At 39.7% G+C, this 25,571-nt stretch overlaps 1 protein-coding gene across 1 annotated transcript in view; it reads right to left on the reverse strand.

Annotated features, from left to right (window-relative positions):
* Positions 1–25,571, reverse strand: part of LOC129696870 (peroxidasin homolog) — a 217,670-nt gene that overhangs the window by 33,554 nt on the left and 158,545 nt on the right. The window contains exons 10-15 of the mRNA XM_055634944.1: positions 22,549–22,743; positions 21,950–22,062; positions 14,697–14,853; positions 10,989–11,097; positions 8,259–8,416; positions 2,046–3,549 (exon numbers count right to left, since the gene is read on the reverse strand). Coding sequence (XP_055490919.1) covers positions 2,046–3,549; positions 8,259–8,416; positions 10,989–11,097; positions 14,697–14,853; positions 21,950–22,062; positions 22,549–22,743 — 2,236 coding nt within the window. The remainder of the gene's footprint in view (positions 1–2,045; positions 3,550–8,258; positions 8,417–10,988; positions 11,098–14,696; positions 14,854–21,949; positions 22,063–22,548; positions 22,744–25,571) is intronic.

Below are 25,571 nucleotides of genomic sequence, written 5' to 3' on the forward strand. Positions count from 1 at the left end.
ACTCTTAGACCTTAAAAGAAACTGCTTCATTTATTTTTAATTTGCAACTATTTTGTTCTTACATACATCCTCTGCACATCCACTCTGTCAAAAATCCTCAGGATCTATAGTTTCAGTCAAGTCCCTCTCACTCTTCTATTATCCAGCAATTACAAGCCTAATCTTTACAACCTTTATTCACAAGACAAACTGTCGATTTTAGGTAATGATTGAACAAAACTTCCTGAACTGCTTCTAATGCATTAATATTCTTCCTTATACAAGGCCACCACTATTTTACACAGTACTCCAGATATCAGAATCGTCCTCATTATAAATAGTGTTCATTATAAATTAAGCATAACACCCCCACCCCCCTACCTACTTTTGTATTGATTGCCCTGAACAATAACATTTTCTAGCTTTCCCAATTATCAGCGGCTCCTGCATACTACCCTGATAAATGCACAATTAAAACTCGATTGGTGGCACAAAGGTCTTTTAGGGCAGCTGCCCTCACCATGTTTCGCCTTATGTAATCCAAAACACACTAACTGAACTTTACTCTCTGGACTCTCCTTTGAGCTTTATTAACTGCGCTCCTTTGAAAGCAACTAGTTTAGTTTAGAGATACAGCGTGGAAACAGGCCCTTTGGCCCACCAACATGAACACTACCCTACACATACCAGGGACAATTTTTACAGTTATACCAAACTAATTAACTTACAAACCTGTACGTCTTTGGAGTGTGGCAGTGTGGGAGTGTGGGAGGAAACCGAAGATCTTGGGAGAAAACCCACAGGGTCACGGGGAGGACGTACAAACTCCGTACAGACAGCTCCCGTAGTCGGGATTGAACCCGGGTCTCCGATGCTGCAAGCTGTAAGGCCACAACTCTACCGCTGCGCCACTGTGCCACCCTATATGGGCAACTAGGTTAAAGCACAATATGTCTACATGTCTACCTTTAATAACATCTGGATCTCAGGAAAGAATAAGGGTTTAGAGATGTAAAATGTTGTGGGACAAACTTGTTGCTTGGTCACCTATCCACTCACCTTGTACATTGCTGTCTTTAATGCTAAAAAAATACCATTCTGTTTCTTTTCCATTGGAACAATAATGCAATCCATTTCAAACAAATCAGATAAGAAACCAACAACAAAAGCACGCCCCTGTAAACCAGGTTTAACACCCCAGGCCTCAAATGCAAGTCCACCAGTATATGGCCAGAGGAGGTTGATTCAAGTAGTTACAGAGGATTGGGGAAAGACAAAAGAGTCAAACTGAAAGACATTGAACCCAAAGCATCAGATAAATATTTATTGGGATATTTAAAATAGGTTCCTACAGTACTGTCAATTGGTGGCACCTTGGAAAACTGAACACTGATCGATATAACGCACACTAGATGGGCCAGATTTATTCACCTCCAGAAAGCTTCTGACCCTCTCATCTCAACCGTTGCAGCCCTGGGTCAATAATTGGCTGGCCTTTGCCCTGTCTCCTTATTGACAGTGGGTTTGGTTCCCCACTGCCACCTCGTCCACAACATCCCTCTTGCTAGATTGCTCTTCTGTTTGTCCACAAGATGCCAATAGGGCTCTACTTCAGGATTAGCAGCAATTTCCATTTTACATTAACTCCTTTATCAAAGTCAGAGTCATACATTTTGCGAGCAGCCCCTTTGGCCCATCAAACATATGTTAATCCCAGGCATACTCCATTTTATCATTTGCAGATTCCCAGCAACTTCCCCCAGATTCTACTACCTACAAGGAACAATTTACAGTGGCCAATAAACCTACCAACCTGCACATCTTTTGAGATCTGGGAGAAAACCAGAGCAAATGGATGAAATCCACATGGTCAGTAGGGCAACTTGCAAACTCCACACAGAAAGCACCACAGATCAGAATTGAATCAAAGCTGCTGGAGCTGTGATGTAACAGCTCTACTACCTGCACCATTTTTCCATTCCACATCCTAATTTTCAACAAAGTACTAACATGCCAGAAATTTCAGTACGATCAAGATTTTAAGCCAACATAATAATCTCACTTACTTCCTGAGCTTTTCTCTAATTTGTGGATTCTTAATTTCATTTTTTAGGTCTTCGAATTCCTGAGCCGAAGTGAGATTACAGTAGACTCTGTAATCATTGTAAGGAGGTATTCCGTGGTCCCTACCTCTCTGAATGTTCATAGCAGCTAGATCCAGTGCCACTGCATGTGCCATGGAGAAAAGGCGCTCTGTGAGTTCTGTATTTACCAGCTCCGTGGGGACCCGCATCTTTCCTGGAACTGCAAACAATCCGCGCAGCAACGGGTCAATGCCACCCTCGTTCACTATACGGAACGGAGAGAAAAACGCTTTGTGAAGAGAAAGGTGGCCCTGCGGAATGGGCTGAAATGTATCGTCCAGCCGGTAAAGAATTGGGTTAATCAGCGTGTGCCCAAATCTAAAGGCCGCCGTGGCAAACACATTCACTATTCCTGAATTAACACTGGGCTCGTAGCCTTTGTAGTCCCCAAGCATTCTCATTCCAAAGTCACCGAAAATCTTGGGTAGCCAGTGGCTGTAGGTGATGTGCTGCATCTGGGCACCAACTATTTTACGAGCTTCATGGTAAATAGTTTCACCGTCCCAATGAGGATTCAGCTTTAGGAGCTCGGTGGCAATTCGGTTGTGTTCTCGAAACCAAACTGTGTGCATGCTGGTTAAACCCATGTGCTCGTTGGAGCGATGATCCCCAGCCAGGAAGCAAGGAATGGGACTTTCGTTTTCATCTCTCATGCACTCCGTGGGAGGACCAGTAGCAAATGGCAAAAGTGGTTTCCCCAAGCGGTGTGCTATCCCTTGCTTCAGCAGGCCTCGTTGGCTGGCCAGGTCACGGATTTCCTCAGCTTCCTGGTCTGAGCTCCCATATACATTGGACGCATCAATAAAAGACGTCAACTGGTTGATCTGCTCCCGTGGATACACGGATTCCATTAACAATGACGTCATCCCACTTCCACAGACAGGACTAGACCGTACAAAAAACATACAGCGAGCTCCATTACGCACTCTGGGGTCATTTTGAGGAATCAAGATGGGAAAGCACGGTGGGTCATTTGTGCAGACAGAACTACAGCCTTGACCGTCTGAAAACCTGGAAAGACTTAATGCTGTAACAGTCAAATCTATATCATGATCAACGAACTGACCCCACTGCATCAACATGTGTGTGTACTGGTCGTCAGGGGTAATGGCTTCAGTGCCTACCAGAGAGGTTGAAATGAGGCGAGGTAGAGGGAGAGGAAACCCATTGGAAAACCGGTCTCGATTAATTCCTCTCGGCAGATTAAACCCGTTTTCATAGACTGGCTTCAGAAGGCGTTCAAAGGCAGTCAGGGAAGCTCCCCACATGGGATGCTGGAGATTGTTGCATGTTCCATCGTGAGATCGGTACTTCTGATGGAAGCAAATGTCGGAACAGTTATTGATTCGACGGTGGGCCGTGCAGCCTGACAGATTTGCAATCAGGCTCAGGAACCTTGGAGACAAAAGGTCATTATAGCGAAAACCTATAAAAGAAAGAGTAAATTAAAATCATAATTTGCTTTCATATTCATGCACATGTACCAATTTAAATGAAAAGGAAATCAACTTTTTAGTGATTACCAAATAAAAAAAAACAAATCACATTAAGCTGCCCAACAAGAGTCGCATGTACATTAGAGTACATCAAGATATCTCTGCCCCCATCACTGCTTTTCTGCAATTCCACAAAATTGAAGTGCTTCTTTTGAGCTTGAAATGAAATCTCCATTCCTCTGTCACCAGATTCTGTCACCTCCTCCTTCAAATCTATCATTTGCAAACATGTTGCAAGCTACCAATGCAAATCCTCTCTGAAAACTGCCCTTTTTGTATTGGCACATCTTTTAAACCTGTATCTCTTTGTTTACTACTTGAATCTCATATAAATAAGCTCTATCAGAGTTAAAATTTTAACTGAGGATTTCTTACCACAAAACAACCTCAAGTCTATTCTGTATTTCTTTTTAAATAACCAGACATAGGCATTTCTCTTCAAATGTACTTCAGTGGAAGTGTTTGGAGTTTAAGTCCAGCTCTGTTTAATGCCTTCTACTTAACAATGAGTTGTGCACTGTTAAAAAGTTTCTATTAGCTCTTGTGCAATGACTGACAAATTAACTTCTCTTTTTATTACTTCCATAACCAAGCATTGGAAAGCAAAGAAAAATGGACTGTTGTGCTGATCTCGGCTCTTTTTCAGGCAGATTCTATTCAGCTTTCTATATGCAGTTGAATATCTGCTCATAGCTCTAGCACCATATTTCCCCCAGCACGCATTGCTTTCCAACTGCTTACGTTTGAGTCTGCACGAGAATCCCAGAGAGCTGTTCTAAGTAGCTGCAGGATCTTGGCCTACGTGCATTTACAGGAGATGAACTCATGAAAGACAGCAACCAACGCTGATCTATTCATTAAACTAATTAAACAAACAGAACTCTGTATATTAAATCATTAAGAAATATTGAGCATCCATTACTGATCCATCACCAAATATTGAGCGTCCAAAGCAAGCGTTGTCTGCGAAGAGCGCTCAGCATCGCCAAGGACTGCTCTCACCCCAACCACAGACTGTTTACCCTCGTACCATCCGGAAGGCGCTACAGGTCTCTCCGTTGCCGGACCAGCAGGTCCAGGAACAGCTTCTTCCTTGCGGCTGTTACATTACTCAACACTGTACCTCGGTGATTGCCAATCACCCCCCCCAGGACATTCCTTCCACCAGAAAAAATTGCACTACTACAACTGTATGCACGTAAATATATGTATTTATTGCTCATATTCTATGTCGCTCTTCTAGGGAGATGCTAACTGCATTTCGTTGTCTCTGTACGGTACACTGCACAATGACAATAAAGTATGAATCTGAATCTGAATCTTACTCAAGAAACATAAAAACTGCTTAATTGATGGGTATTTGTACAATTTTCAACCAAATAGCATAACAATTTCATGAAATATTTGCACGAAGGTTTATTTTAGAATTTGGCTGATGAACAATGGAATGTGGGGAACAAAGAAACACACTAAATCTAACAAAGCCAGGAGATGATGTGAAGACGGCACTCTGATGTAGAGAAATTCATGCCAAAGGCAGCAAATATTCAGATTCAGATTCAGAACATTTTATTGTCTGTCGTAACAGAAAATCTTCTTTGACGTGGCTCAACATACAGACAGGACAATGTACTGATAAGCAGTCATACAACACAGATTTCTGCGAGCATATATCCATATCCACACATTGTAAGAATGAAATGAGAAAAAAAATGTCAACAAAAGAAGGAACATGGAGGCAATCAGAAAATTATCTCTGACACACATTAGGAATATTGTTTTATTACTTAATGTTAAAATCTTTTACTGTGCTCGGCGAGGCACAGATAGACTGAGCAAGAAAGATTGAATGCCTGTTCAAATAGGGAAGAAGCTTGTGTGGTCTAATTAAAACCACATTCATTTCAGCAATGTTTTAAATCCCGCAGTCAGAGGTCACAGGCAGAACATATTTAAATTGTATTTTTGTGTGGTAAACCTCAAATAAGGTATATAATGCTATTTCACCAAGATTTGTTTGCAATGAATGATAAGTCAATAGCACCCAGGAAATGTAATCTATCCCACATCCTTGTGGGCAATTATGCTGAAATTTAAACTTAATATAACAAAGCAATTCAAAGTTATTAAGTGTTGGTATTAATATATTATTGTCACGTGTACTGAGATACAACAAAAAGTTTTGTTTGCGTGCTATCCGATCAAACCATATACAGGTTATGCAAAGTGAAAAATACCAGCAAGCAGAATAGTGTTACAGCTTTATGTTATTACATTTATTTTAAATAATTTTTCAATTGCAAACTTTGCTTCAATGTAACATCGTGCTTCTGCTGATTAAAGACTAGGCAGTTTCCAACAAATACTCCATTACAAATTTCCCAGGATTTGAGCAATATTAGCCAATTGATGTTTTCTTTTAGGCAACTTACAGTACTTCCTATTTGGATCGTATGAAAATATTAACATTTGAAATCCACGATCAAGAAAATATGTGAATGGAGCTTGAGCCATACCAGACAGTCAAAACGTTTTAGATGAATACCAATGTAAAACGTTTGATCCTAAATTAGCATACATTGAAAGTGCACCAGATAAGGGATTTAGAGAATTTGAGATGTACATTCACCATCAATGCATTAAAAAAATAAGATATTTGACACAAAAACATGAATCAAAGAATCAAAAACAAAGAAATGCTTGTAAGTATATCGGTGATAGTATCCCTTGAACTGCTGTGGATGTTGTCCTTGAATCAAAGGTTACCTGCTAAATATTCTGATTCTACCTACTGCAGGAGAACAAAACTGACAGGTCTCATTTATGTTGACACCAAAAAATGCTAAAGTCTGAGTGAATGCTGATCTTAAGGGCTACTCTTAGGTAATTATTTTTTTCAGAGTTGTTCCCTTTCAAAACGTGTTCCCTTTCATTTTAGAGGATATGATTTTTCCTTTCAAATTCTCCAACCCTTCTCCCAACTCATGTGGATTTGAGTTAAGATCATCAGGCCATTCAGCTGCTGAACATTTTCAACCAGGTTGATAAAATTGCAACACGATGTCAGATTATTACTGGAAAACAAGTTTTCCTCAACTCACCCAAGTCTTAAGTCTGACTGTTGTCCCAATTAAGAACGCTCAGGCCCATGGGAGATGAAGGATCTATTATTGTTCATTTAAGTCTCTGCATTTCACCAATGGACAATGCAGTGCAGTTGTCCACTACACAGACTTGACATTTATCACTTAATGTGCAATAGAAACCATTTTTGTATCCATCACTGCATTTCTTATCTTACATGACTGATAATGTGTGTTGACTGTCTGACTTTAGTTTTCTATTGTCCATAAAACATTGCCTCTGCATTGAACTACCTTTTTTCCATTTTGTTCCGCAGGGCTTTTGTTTTAGAATTATCGTAAGATGTACTGTCCCTGGCTCTATTTACTTTATATTTGCCATGTGCATCCTGTCAAAAAGACCATGTTGACAATCTTCCATAATAAAAGCATAAAAAGCTAATTACATTGACTGTATTCATAGATATCATTGGGGAGTAAATCAAACTAAGTTTATTTTTAAAATCTCAAGGGGACGTTAGCAATAACACAAATATAAAATAATATAATTTACAAAACTAAAAATGTGCATTAACTGATAAGGGGAATCCAATATACTTGAAAATGACACCATAAAAAATAAAATTACATATCCACAAAGGCACAAGATGCTGATATCTTGAGCAGAAACTACTAGAGGAACTCAATGGGTCAGGCAACATCTGTGGAGCGAAGCTGAGAAATGACGATTCAGGTGCTGATCGTCCATCAAACTGAAGAGTTGACCTGACCAGAACGATTGTTCTTGCTGGTAGGAGCATTGGCACCGGGGTATTGCCTCCAGCACCTTCAAGGACGGTTGCAGGAGGGAAAGGTGGTCGGGCGAGGAGAGGGTCGTCGGTTTCTGGGCCCTGGGTGATGGAAGAGGCCTTGCAGTAGCCAGGGGCTTACATGGATCGGGAGCCACCCCAGGACATTGAGCATTTAGATCGGACTTTGGACTTTTGTAAATGACACCAAAATATGGCGACTCGTGCATATGTGACCTATGCAAAAAGAATTTCACTGTGCAATGCACACGTGACAACAAAGAACCATTCAATCATTGTTCTATTTGCCTCCACAGATGCTGCCGAGCCTGTTGAGTTCCTTCCTCAGTTTTTACATATTATTTTACATAACCATGAATTAAATCGAGAATATTATTCTCACATCAAAATGCTCCAAATCAATGTGTCAAAGGTATAATTAACATGAATGGGTGCACAGCTGATAGAGCTGGTGCCTCACAGGGTCAGAGACCCAGGTTCAAACCTGACCTCAGGTGCTATCTGTGTGGAGTATGCATGTTTCTCCCTTTGACCGTGTGGGCCTCCTACAATGTTTTGGTTTCTTCCCACAGAGATGCGGTTTGTAAGTTAATTGGACTCTGCAAAATTACTATTAATGTGCAGAGAGTGGATGCGAAAGTGGTTTAACAGAGAACTCAAAAGGGTGAGTCAAACACACAGCAACATTCAACAAAAAGCAAATGAGGAAGACCATAAAGTGTGAACTGGAATTTAAACATTACTGACCTGTTCCGTTTAGATCAACCATCAGTCCGCGATTTACATGCTCCTGAATGAGTTGCAAGGTCCGTTCAAAAACTTCCCCTGCTCGTGCAAGATCAAAAACAATCGGCAGTCGTGGATAACGGAACAAGGCAAACAGTTCACTCGGAGTTTGAGGCCGGCTGTTGGCAGATTGAAACATTTAATTAGTGCTTCTTTTTAAAGAAAACAATCTGTTGATTTTACATGGTAACAAATCTGGGCTTGAAAATGTAATCCAGTTTGCCTGAGGGACAAGAGATTGCAGGTGCTGGAATCACAGCAAAAGGAGGAGAGCATCCCAGGAGGATCCTAGCGGGTCAGGCAGCATCGATGGAGGGAAACAAACAGTCAATGTTGCGGGTGAAAACCATTCATCTAGACCCATCGATATGATGGAATCTACATCAGTGGTCTCTGCACAAAACATCGAGTGTCCAGTTCCCTCCATAAATGCAGTCAGACCTGCTGAGTACCTCCAGCAGCTCACCTACTAAAAAAAACCCAGCTAACCGTATATCAATTCTCTTAAACAAAGTGAATCTTGAAGATATACCTGCTCATTCATGCAACTGGCTACAATACATTCAAAGACTATTCTTGCTCATCTGCTCCAATTATATCTTTAAAACATGGATATATTTTAAGAGAGGAGGATCGTCACGTTGTGTGTAACAATGCCTACATTCACACACCAATAGCCCTAGTGCAAGCAAATCACACAGCACGAATGTGTCAATTACAAGCCATGGCAGCACATTATATAAGGCAGTTTCTAAACATCAAAATATATAACTGATGCTAAAGAGGATTAATAGACTTAGGGCATTCATACAAGCTGCAGCAAAGTATCTGATGCAGGGAAGCTCACATTAAATAAAATGTTAATACCACTGATACTATACCTGAACTATATTGTCCAACATGGTTAGAAAGATAAGAAAATAAAGGGTACACTGTTAAATAAGAAAACAAGATAAGTGTAAACACACAAATTGACAAGATATTTTCTAAATTTTTGATGCTAATATGTATATTTGCTCAGTGCAGCAAAATGCTGAAGTAATTAATACTTTTGAGAATAAAAAAACAGAGCGTCTGCAATCACATTACTCTAACCTCAATTAAACAATGAATAAAAAAGGTACGCAGTTTAGAAGGAGACAACACAGAAGGTTGTAACACCCATTACATGGTGACTATTCTGCTTTAATCTGCTTTCTGCCTTGTTAGCAACTGGCTCACAAAGTTATTTTCCCTGATGTTCTCCATTACCCTAGCCTTCCGTAATGGCAAGAATGGACCAACTGAACAAACTGCAGCTGCAAAAGCACCTGACTGACTGACTGCACCATCCCACAGCTCCAATTATCTCTTCTCAATACAAACGACCCTGACCTTTAATGAGAAGGCAGTGACACTCTTTACTTTGAATTGAAAGATTTTTAAGAAAACATGATGAACAGTGGGACGGAGTAGAAATTACAGATAAAGTACGACCACATTGACCCACTACATAGTAAGCTTCCTCTCTTGTTCTCAGCTGATACAGAGTATTTTATATAATCCACTTGCAGTACGGCCTTCAACCAGACTATCCATTCAACATTACATTTTCTTCCCTGAACATCACTGGTCCATATCCAACCCTCACAATTCCCACTAACCCCCCTACCCACAAACAAACCCCATTTAACACAAAAATCAATTCCATACAAATAGATAGACCCCTGCACTTGGAACACATCAAATTCTTTGTCCTTTCCTGGTGATCTTCATCAGTCAGGCAATTAACTATAGAAGTTGGGACGTTATGTTGTATTTGTACATTACATTGTTGAGGCCACACTGAGTATTGTATTCTGGTTTGGTCACTCTACTGTAGGAAACAAGTCATGAAGCTGGAAAAGAGTGTCGAGAAGATTCACAAGCAAGTGACCAGGATTCGAGTGCCCAAGCTATAGGAAGAGACTGGAGAGGCTTGGACTTTATTCCTTGGAGCTAGCAGACTGAGTGATATAATGGAGGTGTATAAAATCATGAGGGTAATAGAGAGTGAAAGCAGTATATTTCCCACTACAGAGGAATCAAGAATTAGAGGGCATAGATTTAAGATGATAGAGGAGATTTAATAGGAACCCGAAGTGCATGAGTATACAGAATCTGCTGGAAGAGGCAGTCGAAGCAGTCACTATAACAACATTTAAAAGACGCTTGAACAGGTTCATGGATAGGTTTAGAGGGATATGGGCCAAATGGGACTAGCTTAGTTGAGGCATCTAAGTCAGCATGGATGAGTTGGTCCAAAGAGCCTGTTTTTGTGTTCTATGACTAGCAAGGCTGGAATTCTGGATACATTAAGTGCTTGTTCCAAAGGAAGTCTGCTAGCCAAGAACTGTTTAGGACCACACAATCTCCAACTACTATTCCAAGCAGTTCTACAAATGGTCTAGGAATTTACTAATGTGCTTTTAGAATAAATAATAACTGTTGTGAATTTTTGGCATGATTTCAATCATTTAGTTTGAGAGCCAGTTAGGGGCAGGAGGGGTGGAGGAAAGAATAGAAGTTGGTTCTGAAAATGCTGATGATATGAAATATTGTTTTAATATTTTCTCCATACCAATCAAAATGCATCATTCCAGATGTAACAACCATGCTGAAGATTATTGTCAGTAATAATTGTAAAACAAAAATCAGTAAATGTAATTTTACCTCCCAAACAAATTAGTGCGGGTGGAGTTGATGGCACTGTCAACACTCTGAATAGCTTCCTTGATTGAGGACTCCACAAAGGTATCGCCACTTCGAACAATGTCAGGGACTAGTGAGATAATGAGACAGTTAGTGGTGACTATAGCAAAGAACGTTCCGGCAATGTTAGTGGAAGCTTTCATGTATTCACTCTAAAATGTGATCACTTATTTTTCCCTAATATACACATTTCTTATACTCAAGATGATTTTACAACAGAAGACAACTTTAATAACTCCAAGATTGTTGGAGTCGCAGACGGTGCGGAAGGCTGTCAAAGAGCAGACAGCAGGATATTTCTAAGCTACAGAAATGGGCAGACATGACAGGAGGATTTTAATATGAGCAAGGATGAGGAGCTTCAATTCGGGAGGTCGAATGCAAGGCGAAAATATATAATCAATGACAAGCCCCTTAACAGTGTTGATGTGCAGAGGTATCTTGGGACCAAGTCCATAACTCTCTGAAAGTGGCAACAGAAGTAGTGGAAAGGTAAAGAAGGCATGTGACATTTGTCTTCATTGATTGAGGCATTGAGTCAGGAAGTCACGATGCAGCTTTGATTAGAACTATGGTTAGGCAGCATTTGGAGTACTGTGTATAGTTTTGGTCACACCTAAGCTTTATTGAGGGATTTTAAAAGGGTGCCAAGGAGGTCTGAAGAAGGGTCTTGACCCAAAACATCACCTGCCCATATTCTCCAGAGATGCTGTCTGACCTGCTGTTACTCCAGCAGTTTTTGTACTTTTGTGCAATAACCAGCATCTGCAGTTCTTTGTTTCTGCAGAGGAGGTTTACCAGAATGATGCTTGGATTAGAGGGCAACAGCTAAAAGGAGACGTCGGGCAGACTTGGGATTGCTTTCTCTGAAATACTGGACGTTGAGGGGCACAGATAGAATAGACAGTCAGAATCTTATTCCCAGGAGAGAAATATCAAATTTTAAGAGGGTACAACTTTCAGGTGTGAGGGGCAAAGTTAAAAGATATGTGAGGAAAAGTTTTTTAACGTCACATAAGGTGATTGGTGCCTGGAACACGCTGTCAGCAATGGCAGTGGAGGCAGATAAGATAACACAGTTTATGTGGCTTTTGGATAAGCACATGAACATGCAGAAAATGAAGGGATATGGATTATGTGCAGGCAGTTAAATGTTGGTCTTGGCATAAAGTTCAGCACAGACACTGCGGGCCAAAGGGCCTATTCCAGTGCTATATTGTTGTATGTTCCAATCAAGTAAAAATACTGCTTACATTTCATAATCTGTGGTGAATAATTCAATGAACCTAAACCAAATACCAGACAAAACTTCATACCATTGACCTGCTTTAGTATGGGTTGTTTTTTTTTTTTGGGGGGGGGGGGGGGGGGAGGGGTTTATTGGTCAGCAAGTGTCAAGAGTTATTGCAACCGTTAAGTGAGGTGCTCAGCTGAGGTATTCTCTTCTTCAAACACGTTTCTCCCACCCCTCCCCTTACTCCTTTCCCCCTGCTTTGTATGTTCAATTCACAATTCTGAATTCCACATTTCTCCATTCCCCTCCACTCAAACAACAAATGCAAGTCAATTTAAAATACTCTTGCAAAGCTCCTTGTAAAAGGTATTGAAGTAACTTTGTAGGTAGAATGGGAAAGTATGTTCAAATGCAACCCCTACAGATTTAGGATGGGAATTGTGGAAAAGCAGATCACAGAGAGAACAACTCACCTCATTGAATATGCTCCATTATCTAAATAGCAATTCAGTCATTCAATCCCCCACTGATTACCTTATTTCTGCATTTATTTAAAGAGATCAGTATTTTATGATCAAAATTCACATTTTTGAAGTGGGGGACAATATTAACTTAGTTTGCTAAGAAATATGCTGCCAATATAGATTTGATACTCATCATAAAGTTTGTTTATAGTCATAGAGTGATGCAGCGTGGAAACAGGTTCTTCGGCCCAACTTGCCCACAACGGCCAACATATCCCAGCTCCACTAGTCCCACCTGCCCATGTTTGGTCCATATACCTCCAAACCTGTCTAATCCATGTACTTGTCCAACTTTTTCTTAAATGTTGGGATAGTCCCTGCCTCAACCACCTCCTCTGACAACTTGTTCCGTACACCCACCACCCTCAGGGGAGTTTTCCCATCAAGCATGCTGGTGGAATGAAGCCCCAATCTGAGGGGATAGAAGATGATGGGGATCCACATCAAGCTGATGATAAACTCTGGGAATCACATGGTCAATGATAGCATTCAAGACGGAGGATGTACAAAATTAATAGTTTATTCAGAAGCAGGAGGGCATTCAAATCGTCATGTGATACCAAATTCCAAACTTTAAAAAGTAGATTCTGGGGACCACTATTCTTGTTTATTTTTGGTCTGACTTTAGGGGTGACATGTCACGATTCTAGATTTTTGAAAATATACTCAGCTTTCATCTTAACAACTGTTAAGCTAATTTGTTGGTTTTGTTCAGGCTATTCTGATAATTCTTGAACATACAATATTTTGCAATACCTCGGACTTTCTGCTTTGCTTTGCTGATGTCATTATTGGTCCTCTATGTTAACAAAATCAAATATAAGGATATGCTTTTAGTAAATCTTTTGTGATTCATTTTGAGCATTTTTAGTTCTCGTGCATACAGAAAATGGTAATAGGTAGGAAAGCCAAAAAGAGACTACACAATAGCAGGAATCACATTTTACTTAGTGAATAAAATCTTTAAACAAAAAAATACCTCGACAAATCAGGTGGCATTCCCACCACAGGCATTTCAGCTGCGAAATAGATTCAAAACAGTGCTCATTTCCTAAATTGATCTTGTGGTTTAAATTCATGGTCAGTAGCTGTATAATCAAACTAAAAATACACAATAGCCAAGACTATTGAATAATACAGTAGAGTACATACTTTTTCTACAATCAAATAACCATACTTGACACAAAATGCTGGAGTAACTTGGTGGGACAGGCAGCATCTCTGGAGAGAAAGAATGGGTGACGTGTCGAGTTGAGAACCTTCTTCAGACCCTTCTACTTGATTATATAGTGCTGACTATGCAAGAGTATTTCCTCGTAAATGGTGTAAAAACCTTTATTTTTCAGTAAATTAGAAAATTCTTAGTTTCATAAATGCCATATCCAATTTCTTGAACTAAAAGAAAAGTTCAAAATTGAAAAATGATCTTTAAAATGGACTTCGGCAATTTGTTTAGGCAGTTTGTGTGTCAGAGACATCTATTGAGCGTTAGATTTAGCTCTTAGGGCTAAAGGAATCAAGGGATATGGGGGAAAGCAGGAACGGGGTGCCGATTTTCGATGATCAGCCATGATCATATTGAATAGCGGTGCTGTCTCGAATGGCCAAATGGCCTACTCCTGTACCTATTTATCCATGTTTCTATCACAAAGTTAGTTCAACATTGGGCACAATTTTCTTTCCAGGTTCCTCAATGTTTTGTGTTGATTTGGTCATTTCTGGGCAAACTCCATTTGGAAAACCAACATAGCAAAGCAGAAACTCTAACCCGTTGCATTTAGAAACCTTGTGTCTACAGTCAATTTGAATTAAAATGGGAAACGACTAAGCTTACAAGGCCTCCAAAGAAAGTGGGCCTTAACATTTATTAATGATTAAGCATAAACAACAAATCAGATTTTATAGACTCACCAACCACAGTCAACACCATGCTAGCGACGGAGTGATCAATGTTGTTCCTGGCAATGCATTCATACTGTCCTCCATCTCCTGATCCAACATCACGAATTGAAAGAAATCCTTCGGAGCCAATGTGAAATTTTCCACTCTCTGTTACCTGAATTCCATCCTGCATTGAGAACTCCGTGTCACTAAGGCAGAGTTACACAACCTTTACAGGACCTGCAGTCTTTCGGGTGACATTCTGATATCCTTTGAAACCCCTCCTCAACCTATCTGTCAAAAGTATATTTCAGCTGCAGCTTAAATCAATTATAGATTTCTATCATGTACAATCCAAAGCTTGCTAAATATACAATTAAACTAATACCAACATTAGCATTAGGACAAATTTAATTATTCCCAAGAAGGTTTCAGCTCACAGTTAATATAAACCAAAATGAATTCACCTACTCCTTTCATTTATAACTGTAAAATCTGTCATATCTCTTACAACATTGAAGTTTAGATGTCAAAAAAAAACATTTAATTCTCTATAGACACAAAAAGCTGGAGTAACTCAAAGGGACAGGCAGCATCTCTGGAGAAGGAATGGGAGAGAATAATTCTCCATGTTTAACGAGCTGCATTAAACAAATCAACTGTTCCAGAAGTCAAATATCCACAGCCTACTATTCATAAATGATTCAAATAATCGTTGGTGCTCAAATCTATCAATGGAGTACATGATTGATTTAGGGACTCAAAATCAAGCAGCACTAATCTCAAAAGTAAGAGAAAATTAAAAATAGTGCTCAAATACTTTTCTGTAGCTGGAAAGTATCGTAGATCTGAGCAAAGTGTTCAAAATAATTCTTTGAAAACAAACCCCAAAATTGTCGTAAACACTCAGCAAGTCAGGCATCTATAAAAAGAGAAACAGTTATGCCCTTGTCCCACTTAGGAAACCTGAACGGAAACCTCTGGAGACTTTGTGTCCCACCCAAGGTATCCGTGCAGTTCCCGGAGGTTTTTTGTCAGTCTCCCTACCTGCAACCTCCGGCAACCACCTGCAACCTCCGGGAACCGCACGGAAACCTTGGGTGGGGCGAAAAGTCTCCAGAGGTTTCCGTTCAGGTTTCCTAAGTGGGACAGGGGCATTAATGTTTCAGTTTGAGACACTGAATTCTGATTTCTTTCCTCACATGCCGCCTGGTCTGTTGAGTTTTTGATAGCATTTTCTGTTTTAATATCAGATTTCCAACATCTACATCTTGCTCGATTCTTTGAAATGTTTTTTGATGTATCCCATTCTTCAATCTTCACTGATCTGATAAGAAACGGTGTTGATATATTTTACATTGTCCCGCATACAATCCTTTCGCCTTTGCCTGCAGATGGAACATTTGTTCATGTGCAATGCTCTTGAAATCTAGCTAGTACTTGCGTGAATGCACATTCTTCTAGACCAAAAGTGGGACTATGAATATTACTTCTAATAACAATTACTTTTGAATGCAGTTTTTTGTTAATATTATGCAAAACATGTTCCAGTGAATCCAGTATGTCAAAAAGGACCATGGTTAGTTGACTGACATATCCCAACACCTGTAAAGGGCATGTCCCACTTTCACGACCCAATTCACGACCTCTGCCGAGTTTGCCCTCGACTCATACCCGCAGCATGGTCGGCACGAGGTCGTAGGTAGGTCGTGATGCTAGTCGTAGGTAGTCGTGGCATCAAGTAGATCGGGGCGTTTTTCTAGCATGAAAAATGTCCACGAGTAAAAAAGGTCGTGAATTAGGTCGTGAAAGTGGGACAGGTCCTTAAGCCAGTTGCTGAACCATCAGAATTTCTGAAAAGTCAAATAGCAGCTGATCCAAGTTTACTGTATTATGGGGGCTTGGCATCAAACATGCCATGGAACAATGCTGAAGGGTACAACTTGATAAAAACTATATCATATATCAACCCAATGCAAAGAACTGAAGCTTGCTTCATTGAAAGAACAACACTCTGATTGTTATGCGAGAAGAAAGAGAAGAACAGCGAGATGACAGCCATGGAAAAAAACATCAAAAAGTACAGTTAAAAGCTAGTGAATAAAATGTTTTACAATTGTACTGCTTTGGGGATAAACATGGCTTTGTGCTGCTGAAAGCCAGATGTTTGTACTGGAAGGATGTTTATGAACGGATCTGATATTAACCTCTGCCATTGCCACCAGAGTCGGATTCAATCAGCCAGTCACTGGTTAGAGCAGGTGTCAGTTGCTGGAGGCCTGGAGTGGGGAAGAAGATTCCTTGGTAGTGTATTACTGTAATAGATTCTGCAAGAAACAAAAGACCACTGAGGGAACACAGGCAGTAGAAAAATACAACTTCTAAAATGGAGTGAAAAACAGATTCAAACTTTCAGTAAGAATTTCATGTCAACCAAAGGAGAGGGGAAAAAAAGAGAAACTATAACTGGGATTAAGACCCTTTACGGAAGAGGAACAGCTTTCTTGTGCATGTTGACCAACAAAGAAATTAAGGAAAATAAAAGATTAAAAGGTGAGTTCATTAAAGGTGGTTAAACTAGTCCAAGTAAATTGCAACGTCCAATATTCAATGCAGGAATTAGGGTGACCAATCAGTTATATAACATGGGAATCAAAACAAAAATTAGAACAATTGCAAATGCTGGAAATCTAAAATAAAAGAAACAGGAACTACTGGAAATACTCAGCTGGTCAGATCAAAAACCCTTAGGTTTTCATCAGAATGGCCTTAATGTGGCATGCATCATTTACCTGCCATTGCCTCACACCTTTTAATAGCTTTTCTGAAAAAAGGTTTTACATTTTTTGCTGTGTACTTGCTGTGCACTTACAGCAGATATTTCATCTGTTGCAACCTTCTCCTCCCATAAACTAATTGTGCTCTTTAACCTGGTGTCATCATAGAAACATAGTAAATAGGTGCAGGAGTAGGCCATTCGACCCTTCGAGCCTGCACCGCCATTCAATATGATCATGGCTGATCAACCAAATCAATATCCCATACCTGCCTTCTCTCCATACCCCCTGATCCATTTAGTCACAAGGGCCACACCTAACTCCCTCTTAAATATAGCCAATGAACTGGCCACAACTACCTTCTGTGGCAGAGAATTCTACAGATTCACCACTCTCTGTGTAAAAACTGATTTTCTCATCTCGGTCCTAAAAGACTTCCCTCTTATCCTTAAACTGTGACCCCTTGTTCTGGACTTTCCCAACATCGGGAATAATCTTCCTGTATCAAGCCTGTCCAACCCCTTAAGAATTGTGTAAGTTTCTATAAGATCCCCCCTCAATCTTCTGAATTCTAGCATGTACAAGCCGAGTCTATCCAGTCTTTCTTCATATGAAAGTCCTGTCATCCCATGAATCAGTCTGGTGAACCTTCTCTGGACTCCCTCTATGGCAAGAATGTCTTTCCTCAGATTAGGAGACCAAAACTGTATGCAATACTCCAGGTGTGGTCTCACCAAGACCCTGTACAACTGCAGTAGAACCTCCCTGCTCTTTTCGCTTTCTTCATTGCCTGCTGCACCTACATGCCAACTTTCATTGACTGGTGTACCATGACACCCAGGTCTAGTTGCATCTCCCCTTTTCCTAATCGGCCACCATTCAGATAATAGTCTACTTTCCTGTTTTATATAAAACATAAAACATACCATAGTCTGGCCCAGAAAAGGTTCATGGAGCCCACCTCGTCCATGTTGACCAGGTTGTCCACCCAAGTTAATCCCATTTGCTTGTATCCCTACATCTTTCCTGCACAAGTACCAGCCAAAGCACCCGATAAACGTCGTATTGTATTTGTCTTTTGCCTCCACTACCTCCTCCTGCAGCTTGTTCAGATATTCACCATCTTGTTTGGCAAAAAAAAACGTACCCCTCAAATCTCATTTAAGGTTCTCCTCCCTCACCTTAATACCGTACCCTCTAGTTCTAGATATCTCTGCCCCGATGTATACATCTAACTCCTCAACTAAGTCTTAATGAATATAACTAGAAGCTGAAATAGAGCACACATCTGTTGGAGACAAAAAACTCATTTTTTGAAAATGACTGGAACTTTCTACACCTCATTACTACCTTGTTTGGATGGAAAATATAGATCTGACAGTCTGGACTCTCATTTTCCACTTTAGCATTTTTCAAACAATTCAGATTTGGATCCTCTACTTGATTTAATCTCAGTTTTCATCTGACCTCTGACATTATATTTGCCTTCTTCTGTGATGACTAGAATACAGTAAAAAATATAATATGGCTGCCACATGCATATTTTCAATTACTGGGGTATTTGTATCAGTTAAAACAGGAAACTGCCCAAATCAACCTTTTCTCTCTTAGCAAAATGGTAAAAATATTATTGTTGGCCTTGAAAAATGTTGTGATGAGATATCAATAATAATATGATTATAAAAATGTAACACCACAAAATTGAATGCCAAGTAAACTAAAACCAAGAAACTAAAACAATCTCCATCGGGGTGGCAGATTGCAACCTTCACGTGGTCCACCCTGTTTCGACTAATGCTGACGTGCACAAACAAATAGATCAAATAGAACAAGTTGACCTCCAACTTTATGCTATGCACGCCATACACAAGAATAAGAAGTGATTCCATCTGCTGTCAAATTTCCCGTGAAATAAAGCAAGCTTCTTAGAATGCATTGTGGTAATTACAAGATAACCTTATAATTAACACTGTGTCTCTCATATTCCCTGGAACAGGAGCAGATGCAAGAGGCTTCAAAGTGTAATTGAGAAAGAAGTGCTAAATCCAATTGCTGTGATCTATGTTGGAACCGACAATAGAATAATAAGTTATGAGGTCCTCAAGATTACTTGAAATCAGGAGCAAATGTAAGAAAATCGTGAGGGTAATAAATCTCTATTATTACACAAGTGTCATGCTCAGTGTGGAATGATAATGTTTTCAAGTTACTGGATCTGTGGACAAGATGCTGGTCCATTGCTCCAGATAGCTAACACTAAAATTACCCAGCCTTGGATAACCAGAAAAGTCAAAGATAATATTACACCAAAGACTTGCAGCATTGCCAGAGAGCAGAATGCTGAGGGTTGTGAACATTTTGTATTTCCTTGAAAAGGTCATGAAATTGAAATGAAAGAATAGAGTATAAAACTAATCTCAAAGTAATAAGCATTGACTGCTAAAGCGTCCATAAATTTAAAAAAAAGGTAGGTTCATGTGTGTCACCTGCAGGCTGAAATAGGATAAATTGTGGACAATTGGATGACATTGTGGGATGACATTGTAGAATAAAGAAATAGTGGAGGAAAGAAACATTCTCCGTGTGCTCTCCACTGAAGATGATGCAGAAAAATAACTCCTGGGAAGTGGCGAACAAGTATAGAGTGAACGGGAAAGATATCAGAATTGAAAAGAAAAAACCAAATGGAACAGAAAGTCAATACATTCCAAGATATAATCCTTTGTTTAAAGAGAGGAAAGAGATAGCAGCAAATCAGCCCATCAGCTGTATCATCTGTCCAAAGTAAAATCTTAGATGCTTACCAACACACGATAGTGAGACACATAGAAAACTTCAAGGGATCAGTAAAGCCAACATGTTTCTGTGAAAAGAAAATCACCTTCTAAGGTTTATGGAGTTATTTTAAGTAAAATATGCTGAAGATAGAGAGGAAATCTGGGGAAGTACTAAAATTTCCAAAAAACATTTGATAATGAGCTGCATCAAAGTTTAGCATGAAAAATAAAAGTGAACACATTGATAGGTGCAGGAGATCGGCTGGCTGGAATGAAACAGATCTTGCTCTGGTTGGCATAAATTAATAAATGAAGTAGCACAGGGGTCACCTTTTTACAATTTATATAAATGAATTGGATGAAGGCACAGAAAGTACATGATAAATTTACCATTAATGACGTAGGAAAGTAAATTGTGTCGAGGACACACAGAAACCAAAAAATGGATAATAAATAGGTTAAAATAATGTGCAAAGATTTGGCAAATGGGTTATAACTGAAGCAAGTGAACCATTACGTTAAGTAGTGAGAGACAAAGGGTGATGGGTGCATGGAACATGTTGCCAGAGGAGGCAGTTGAGGCAGGGACTATCCCAACTTTTAAGAAAGTTAAGATAGGTTTGGAAGGATAAGGACCAAATGCGGGCAAGTGTGTCTAGTGTAGCTGGGGCACGTTGGCCAATTTCGGCCGAAGGGCCTGTTTCCACACTGTATCACTCAGCAACTCTATGGCAGGAATGTTGTACAATGCAAAGTGATCCATTATGTTAGGGCATAAGGCTAGTATGTAGCTTAACCCACAGCAGTCTCATGAATGAGCACTTCCAGCGTATCATTCTTTTATTGATTTCCTGCAGCATTTTCCATTGCCAATCTCAGAGGATGATTCTGGTTTGATTACACACGGCACCTCCAAAAGAACCTGTTCTTCTCTCCTTATCCCTTCACCAGCTTTTGTATTTTGTAATATCATCTTTTCCATCAATCTTCGACCCAATTACAAAACTTGGCTTCTTTTTCCCCCATCCCTCACTCCATGGATTGCACCTTAATGCACACTTTGTACTACCCCTAATCGGTCAACAAATTGAAATGCCAACTCTGTTTTCCCCTCGACATATGCTGCCTGATTTCCAAACTACTTTTGGGTCAAATTTTCAGGTACTGCAGTATTTTGTTGTAGCATATTCTGCTAATGCTGACTGCACAACAGAGGACACATTGAGAAGATTAAACAGATTCCTGGATATTATCTAATAAAAAATCAATCCATGGTGGTGTCTGATATTGGCCATTCCCAACTAATACAGATATCAGTACTTCAATAATCTTGAAGTTTCCAAACATTGATCTTGTGTAGAAATCTGAAATAAAGTAACTATTTCATTGTTAAATACTTCTAAAATAATAAATGCAATACATACAATATTGCACTTGCAAAGTGAGAATGCATTATGTACCCTCAGTTTAAAACTATATTTTATTTGCCAGATTAGCCTTACTATAAACTCACTGAACCACATTAAAACAATCTTGACATCTATTTGTGTTTTAGATTTTCTAGAAAGCAATCTGACAAATTGACAAGAGTAGTAGATCCAAGTTAGGATGGTCCATGGTTTTTGTATATTAATCACCTTCCTCCTTCCACCACTCTCGCCTGGTGGGTCAATGCTAGAAATATTCTTGGCCTACCAACAAAACTGCTTCCAAAGAGCTTGTCACCCACCTTACTCCATGTTAGAGTAGGTTCCGGGCTGCCTCGAGCACTGCAGGGAATCTGCACATCTGTTCCAACTGCAACCGTCTGGTCAGCTGGTCGGTTTGTGAAGACCAGCGATACTAGGAGCAATGAAGGCAAGAGAAAAGTAGTTATGCATTTGATTCAAAAAGTGGGACTGGTAATCTTAATCTTAATCTACATCTTAAATCATCAATCATTTCTTCCCAGCAAGATTTATTCCATTCTAATCGATTTGGATCACATGTTCCTTCTGGTTTGATGGAGATAACAGGCAGGCATGATAGGGGAACACACATGTAATATCAGACAGAGCATTGCTGTTGTCTACAATAGGCTAGGGGGATTATTTACAATGTCCCACCTGATTACACTGACAACTCTGGATTTTCATTTCATTCATTTGTTACTACTGCTTCCTGCAACATTTGCCACAAGAACTACCACGGTGGGAGACACAGTTGAATAACCAACCACTTCCTTTGCTAAGATTCTACTACATCTTTCAACAGTCCAGTTTTGTCAATATGCTTCTTTACACTTAATAAGCCAGACATTTTAATTATTCCACCAGATCTGTCGAGTACCTCGGCGTTGCACAGTTAGCAGGACAGCAATTCGACGGGCACCAACAACATTATCGGCCTGGCATTCATATTGGCCCGCATCGTGAAGAGCAACTCCGGAAATCCTCAATGATCCTGAGGGTAGGAAAATAAACCGCCTGTCTCCAGGAAATGCACTGCCTATAAACAAGAGCAGATTTCCATTAACCTCGATATCTGATAAGATTAATAAATGGTTAGTCCACAAGTTTTAAGAAAAACATATAGTGCAAGCTATATTGTACTGCATACATTGCTTTGTTTCCCCAATTCATGTTCCAAGATAGAAACTGTAATATCAGTTACCGAATTGTTGTTGAAAAATCTGAGATAATTATACTCAAAGGTAGACAAAAATGCCGGAGAAACTCAGCGGGTGTGGCAACATCTATGGAGCGAAGGAATAGGTGACGTTTCAGGTCGAGACCCTTCTTCAGATATACTCAAGATCAGTTAGCCCCGTCACCTCAAAAAGATAGAGGCTTGGTGAGGGAAAGGGTAGGATAATTAGTGCTTCTTTTTGGGTCACTATTCATGGGTAGGCAATCAGCATGCACCAAAATTATTTTTTCCTCAACTCTATCCATTGGATGAAGTGAGACAAAAAAAAACGTAGCAAATAACTTTAACAAATTGAAAATAATAATGGAGAATTGTTAAACATTAAAATATAGCAAAATATAACAATCGCCTCTCAAAACTCAAAATTATTGTCCACTACTTGAGATAGAGTAACAAATCTCAAAGTTGGCAAAATAAAATTCTAAATTTCTAAATGTTTCAGTTAATTAAATTAAACACGTCTCAGATGCTTTGGGCATACATTTTATTCCATGGGGCAAATAAAAGTGAGAGACCAAGTAACGTCTGGCATTTGCCGAGGGCCCTTCACAGGGGATGGGATTTTTTCCAGGAAACTGTAAGGGGACTTGGGGTTATTGGAAGGAAAAATGAAGGGGGAACTGGATGAAGAAACTGGGTTATACTCTTTATAGGGGTTTGGAAGATTTGGAGGAGGGGGATGTCTTATGACTTACAAAAAAACCGTTAAAAGTGGGGTTGATAGAACAGGCAAGAAAGGGATGCAGTAATCAATGTTTTCTGTGAACTTGTTAGGGTTGGGAAAGGGGCGTCCAGAACAAGGGGTCTTTTTCCATTGGCTTGAGGAAGGTTAGGGGGTCACTTAAATAGAGGTCCTTTAAAGAAAAAAAAAAAGAGAAGATTGGGGAGAGTGGGATAAACTTTTCCAACCGTTTGGAGAGTTGGGTAAGAATGTTTCAAACAAAAGAGACATCTGCCACAGGAGCGGAGTTGGGAGGGCCAGGTGCATGGGCTATAAAAATTTAAGAGGGGACGTTAGATGTGGCCCTTTGGTTTGGCTAAAGGGGGATCAGGGGTAGGGAGGGGAAAAAGGGGGGGGGGGCAGGTAACGGGATATTAGGTGGATTTTTGATTTCAGGGGCTACCATTGATTTCATAATGTAATTGGCGGTTTTGCAGGCCTCGAAAAAAGGGCCGATTTGGGGCTTTTACTCATTTTTGACAAAAAACATAATGTTCTATGGTTTTCTATGGGTTTTAAAAAAAAAAAAAACCGGCGTGGGGTTGTGGGCAGGCATCTTTGGAAGCGGGGAGGGAATTAGGGTTTTGGAGTTTTGGGTCGAGCCCTTCTTATGGAGATTATCCAAGACTTTCAGTTTAGGGGGCATGGTCACCTCAAAAAAAAAAAAAGATTAGGGGGGCTTGGTGAGGGGGACAAGGGTTTAGGGTAGATTTAAAAAATTAGTGGTTCCGTTTGGGGTTTCACTATATTTAGGGGGTAGGGCAATCCAGCCATTGGGCACACAAAAATCGGATTTATTTTGTTTTCCTTCCAAAAAAAATCTAGACAGGGGGGGGAAAAAGTGAGGGGGGGGACCAAAAACAAAAAAAAACTTAGCAAATAACTTAAAAAACCAAAATGAAAAAAATAAAATAATGGGACCTGGAAATTGTTCAACATCTTAAAAAAAAAAACGTTGAGCCAAAAAAAAAATTATAAAACCCACGCCTCTCCAAAAAAACTCAAAAAAAAAAAAAAACTTAATTGTTTCACTTATTGAGATAGGAGTAACAAAAATCTCACAAGTTGGCAACATAAAATTGTCTTAATAATTTTTAAAAATTGTTTTCAACATTAATGCCAATAAAACAACCCAGTCTTCCAAGAGCTTTGGGGTATTAAAAAAATTTTATTTCCCATGGGGCAGAAATAAAAAAAGGTGAGAGGGGGGGGGGGGGGAACACAAGTTTTTTTTACCGTCTTGGGGGCATTTCAAAAGCAAGTATGACAATTGGCTTTTCCCACCGGGGGAGTGGTCCAATTTTTAAAGTTTATTTTTGATTGGTCACATGTACCGGGGGGTACCAGGAGGTAAACGGGAATTTTTTTGGTTGCGTTGCTAAAACAGGTTTCGGCAGAAACACCACCAATTTTTACATGATTACCAACAGGGGATCCAATTTTACAAAGTGTGGTAAAGGATGTTTAACCACGATTTTTAAAGGGATAAGGGGACTGGGAGATGAACAATAAAACATGACCCAAAAGTGAAAGACTCCGTTAGGTCAGGTACGTTGGTGCGGGATTTTTTGTTTACCCTCGGCCTCACAGTGGGAAAAAAAAATTCTTATAGGGGGTTTTGCCCACAAACAATACAAGAAAAACTGACAGATTGGATGAATTCTTCAGGGAAAAAAAGGGACTTGATGCGAGCTGAAAAACAACTTTTGGAAGGTGTTGGAGCCTATGGAAAAAAAAAAAAAAAAAAATGGGAAGGAAAAAGAGAAAGGCCATTGAAAAAGAAGGGAAATTAACCTTTTTTGGTTGGTGAAATGTGGAGGGGGATGCCAAATTAAAGGGGGGGAGGTTAACAAAAAAAAAAAAAAAAACCAATTTAAGTTTGCTGTTTAAAGCAAATGAAGTTTACTTATAAAAGATTTTTAATTCAAATAAAATATGGTTG

This window comes from Leucoraja erinacea, chromosome 5, assembly GCF_028641065.1.
Source record: "Leucoraja erinacea ecotype New England chromosome 5, Leri_hhj_1, whole genome shotgun sequence".
Classification (NCBI taxonomy): Eukaryota; Metazoa; Chordata; class Chondrichthyes; order Rajiformes; family Rajidae; genus Leucoraja; species Leucoraja erinaceus.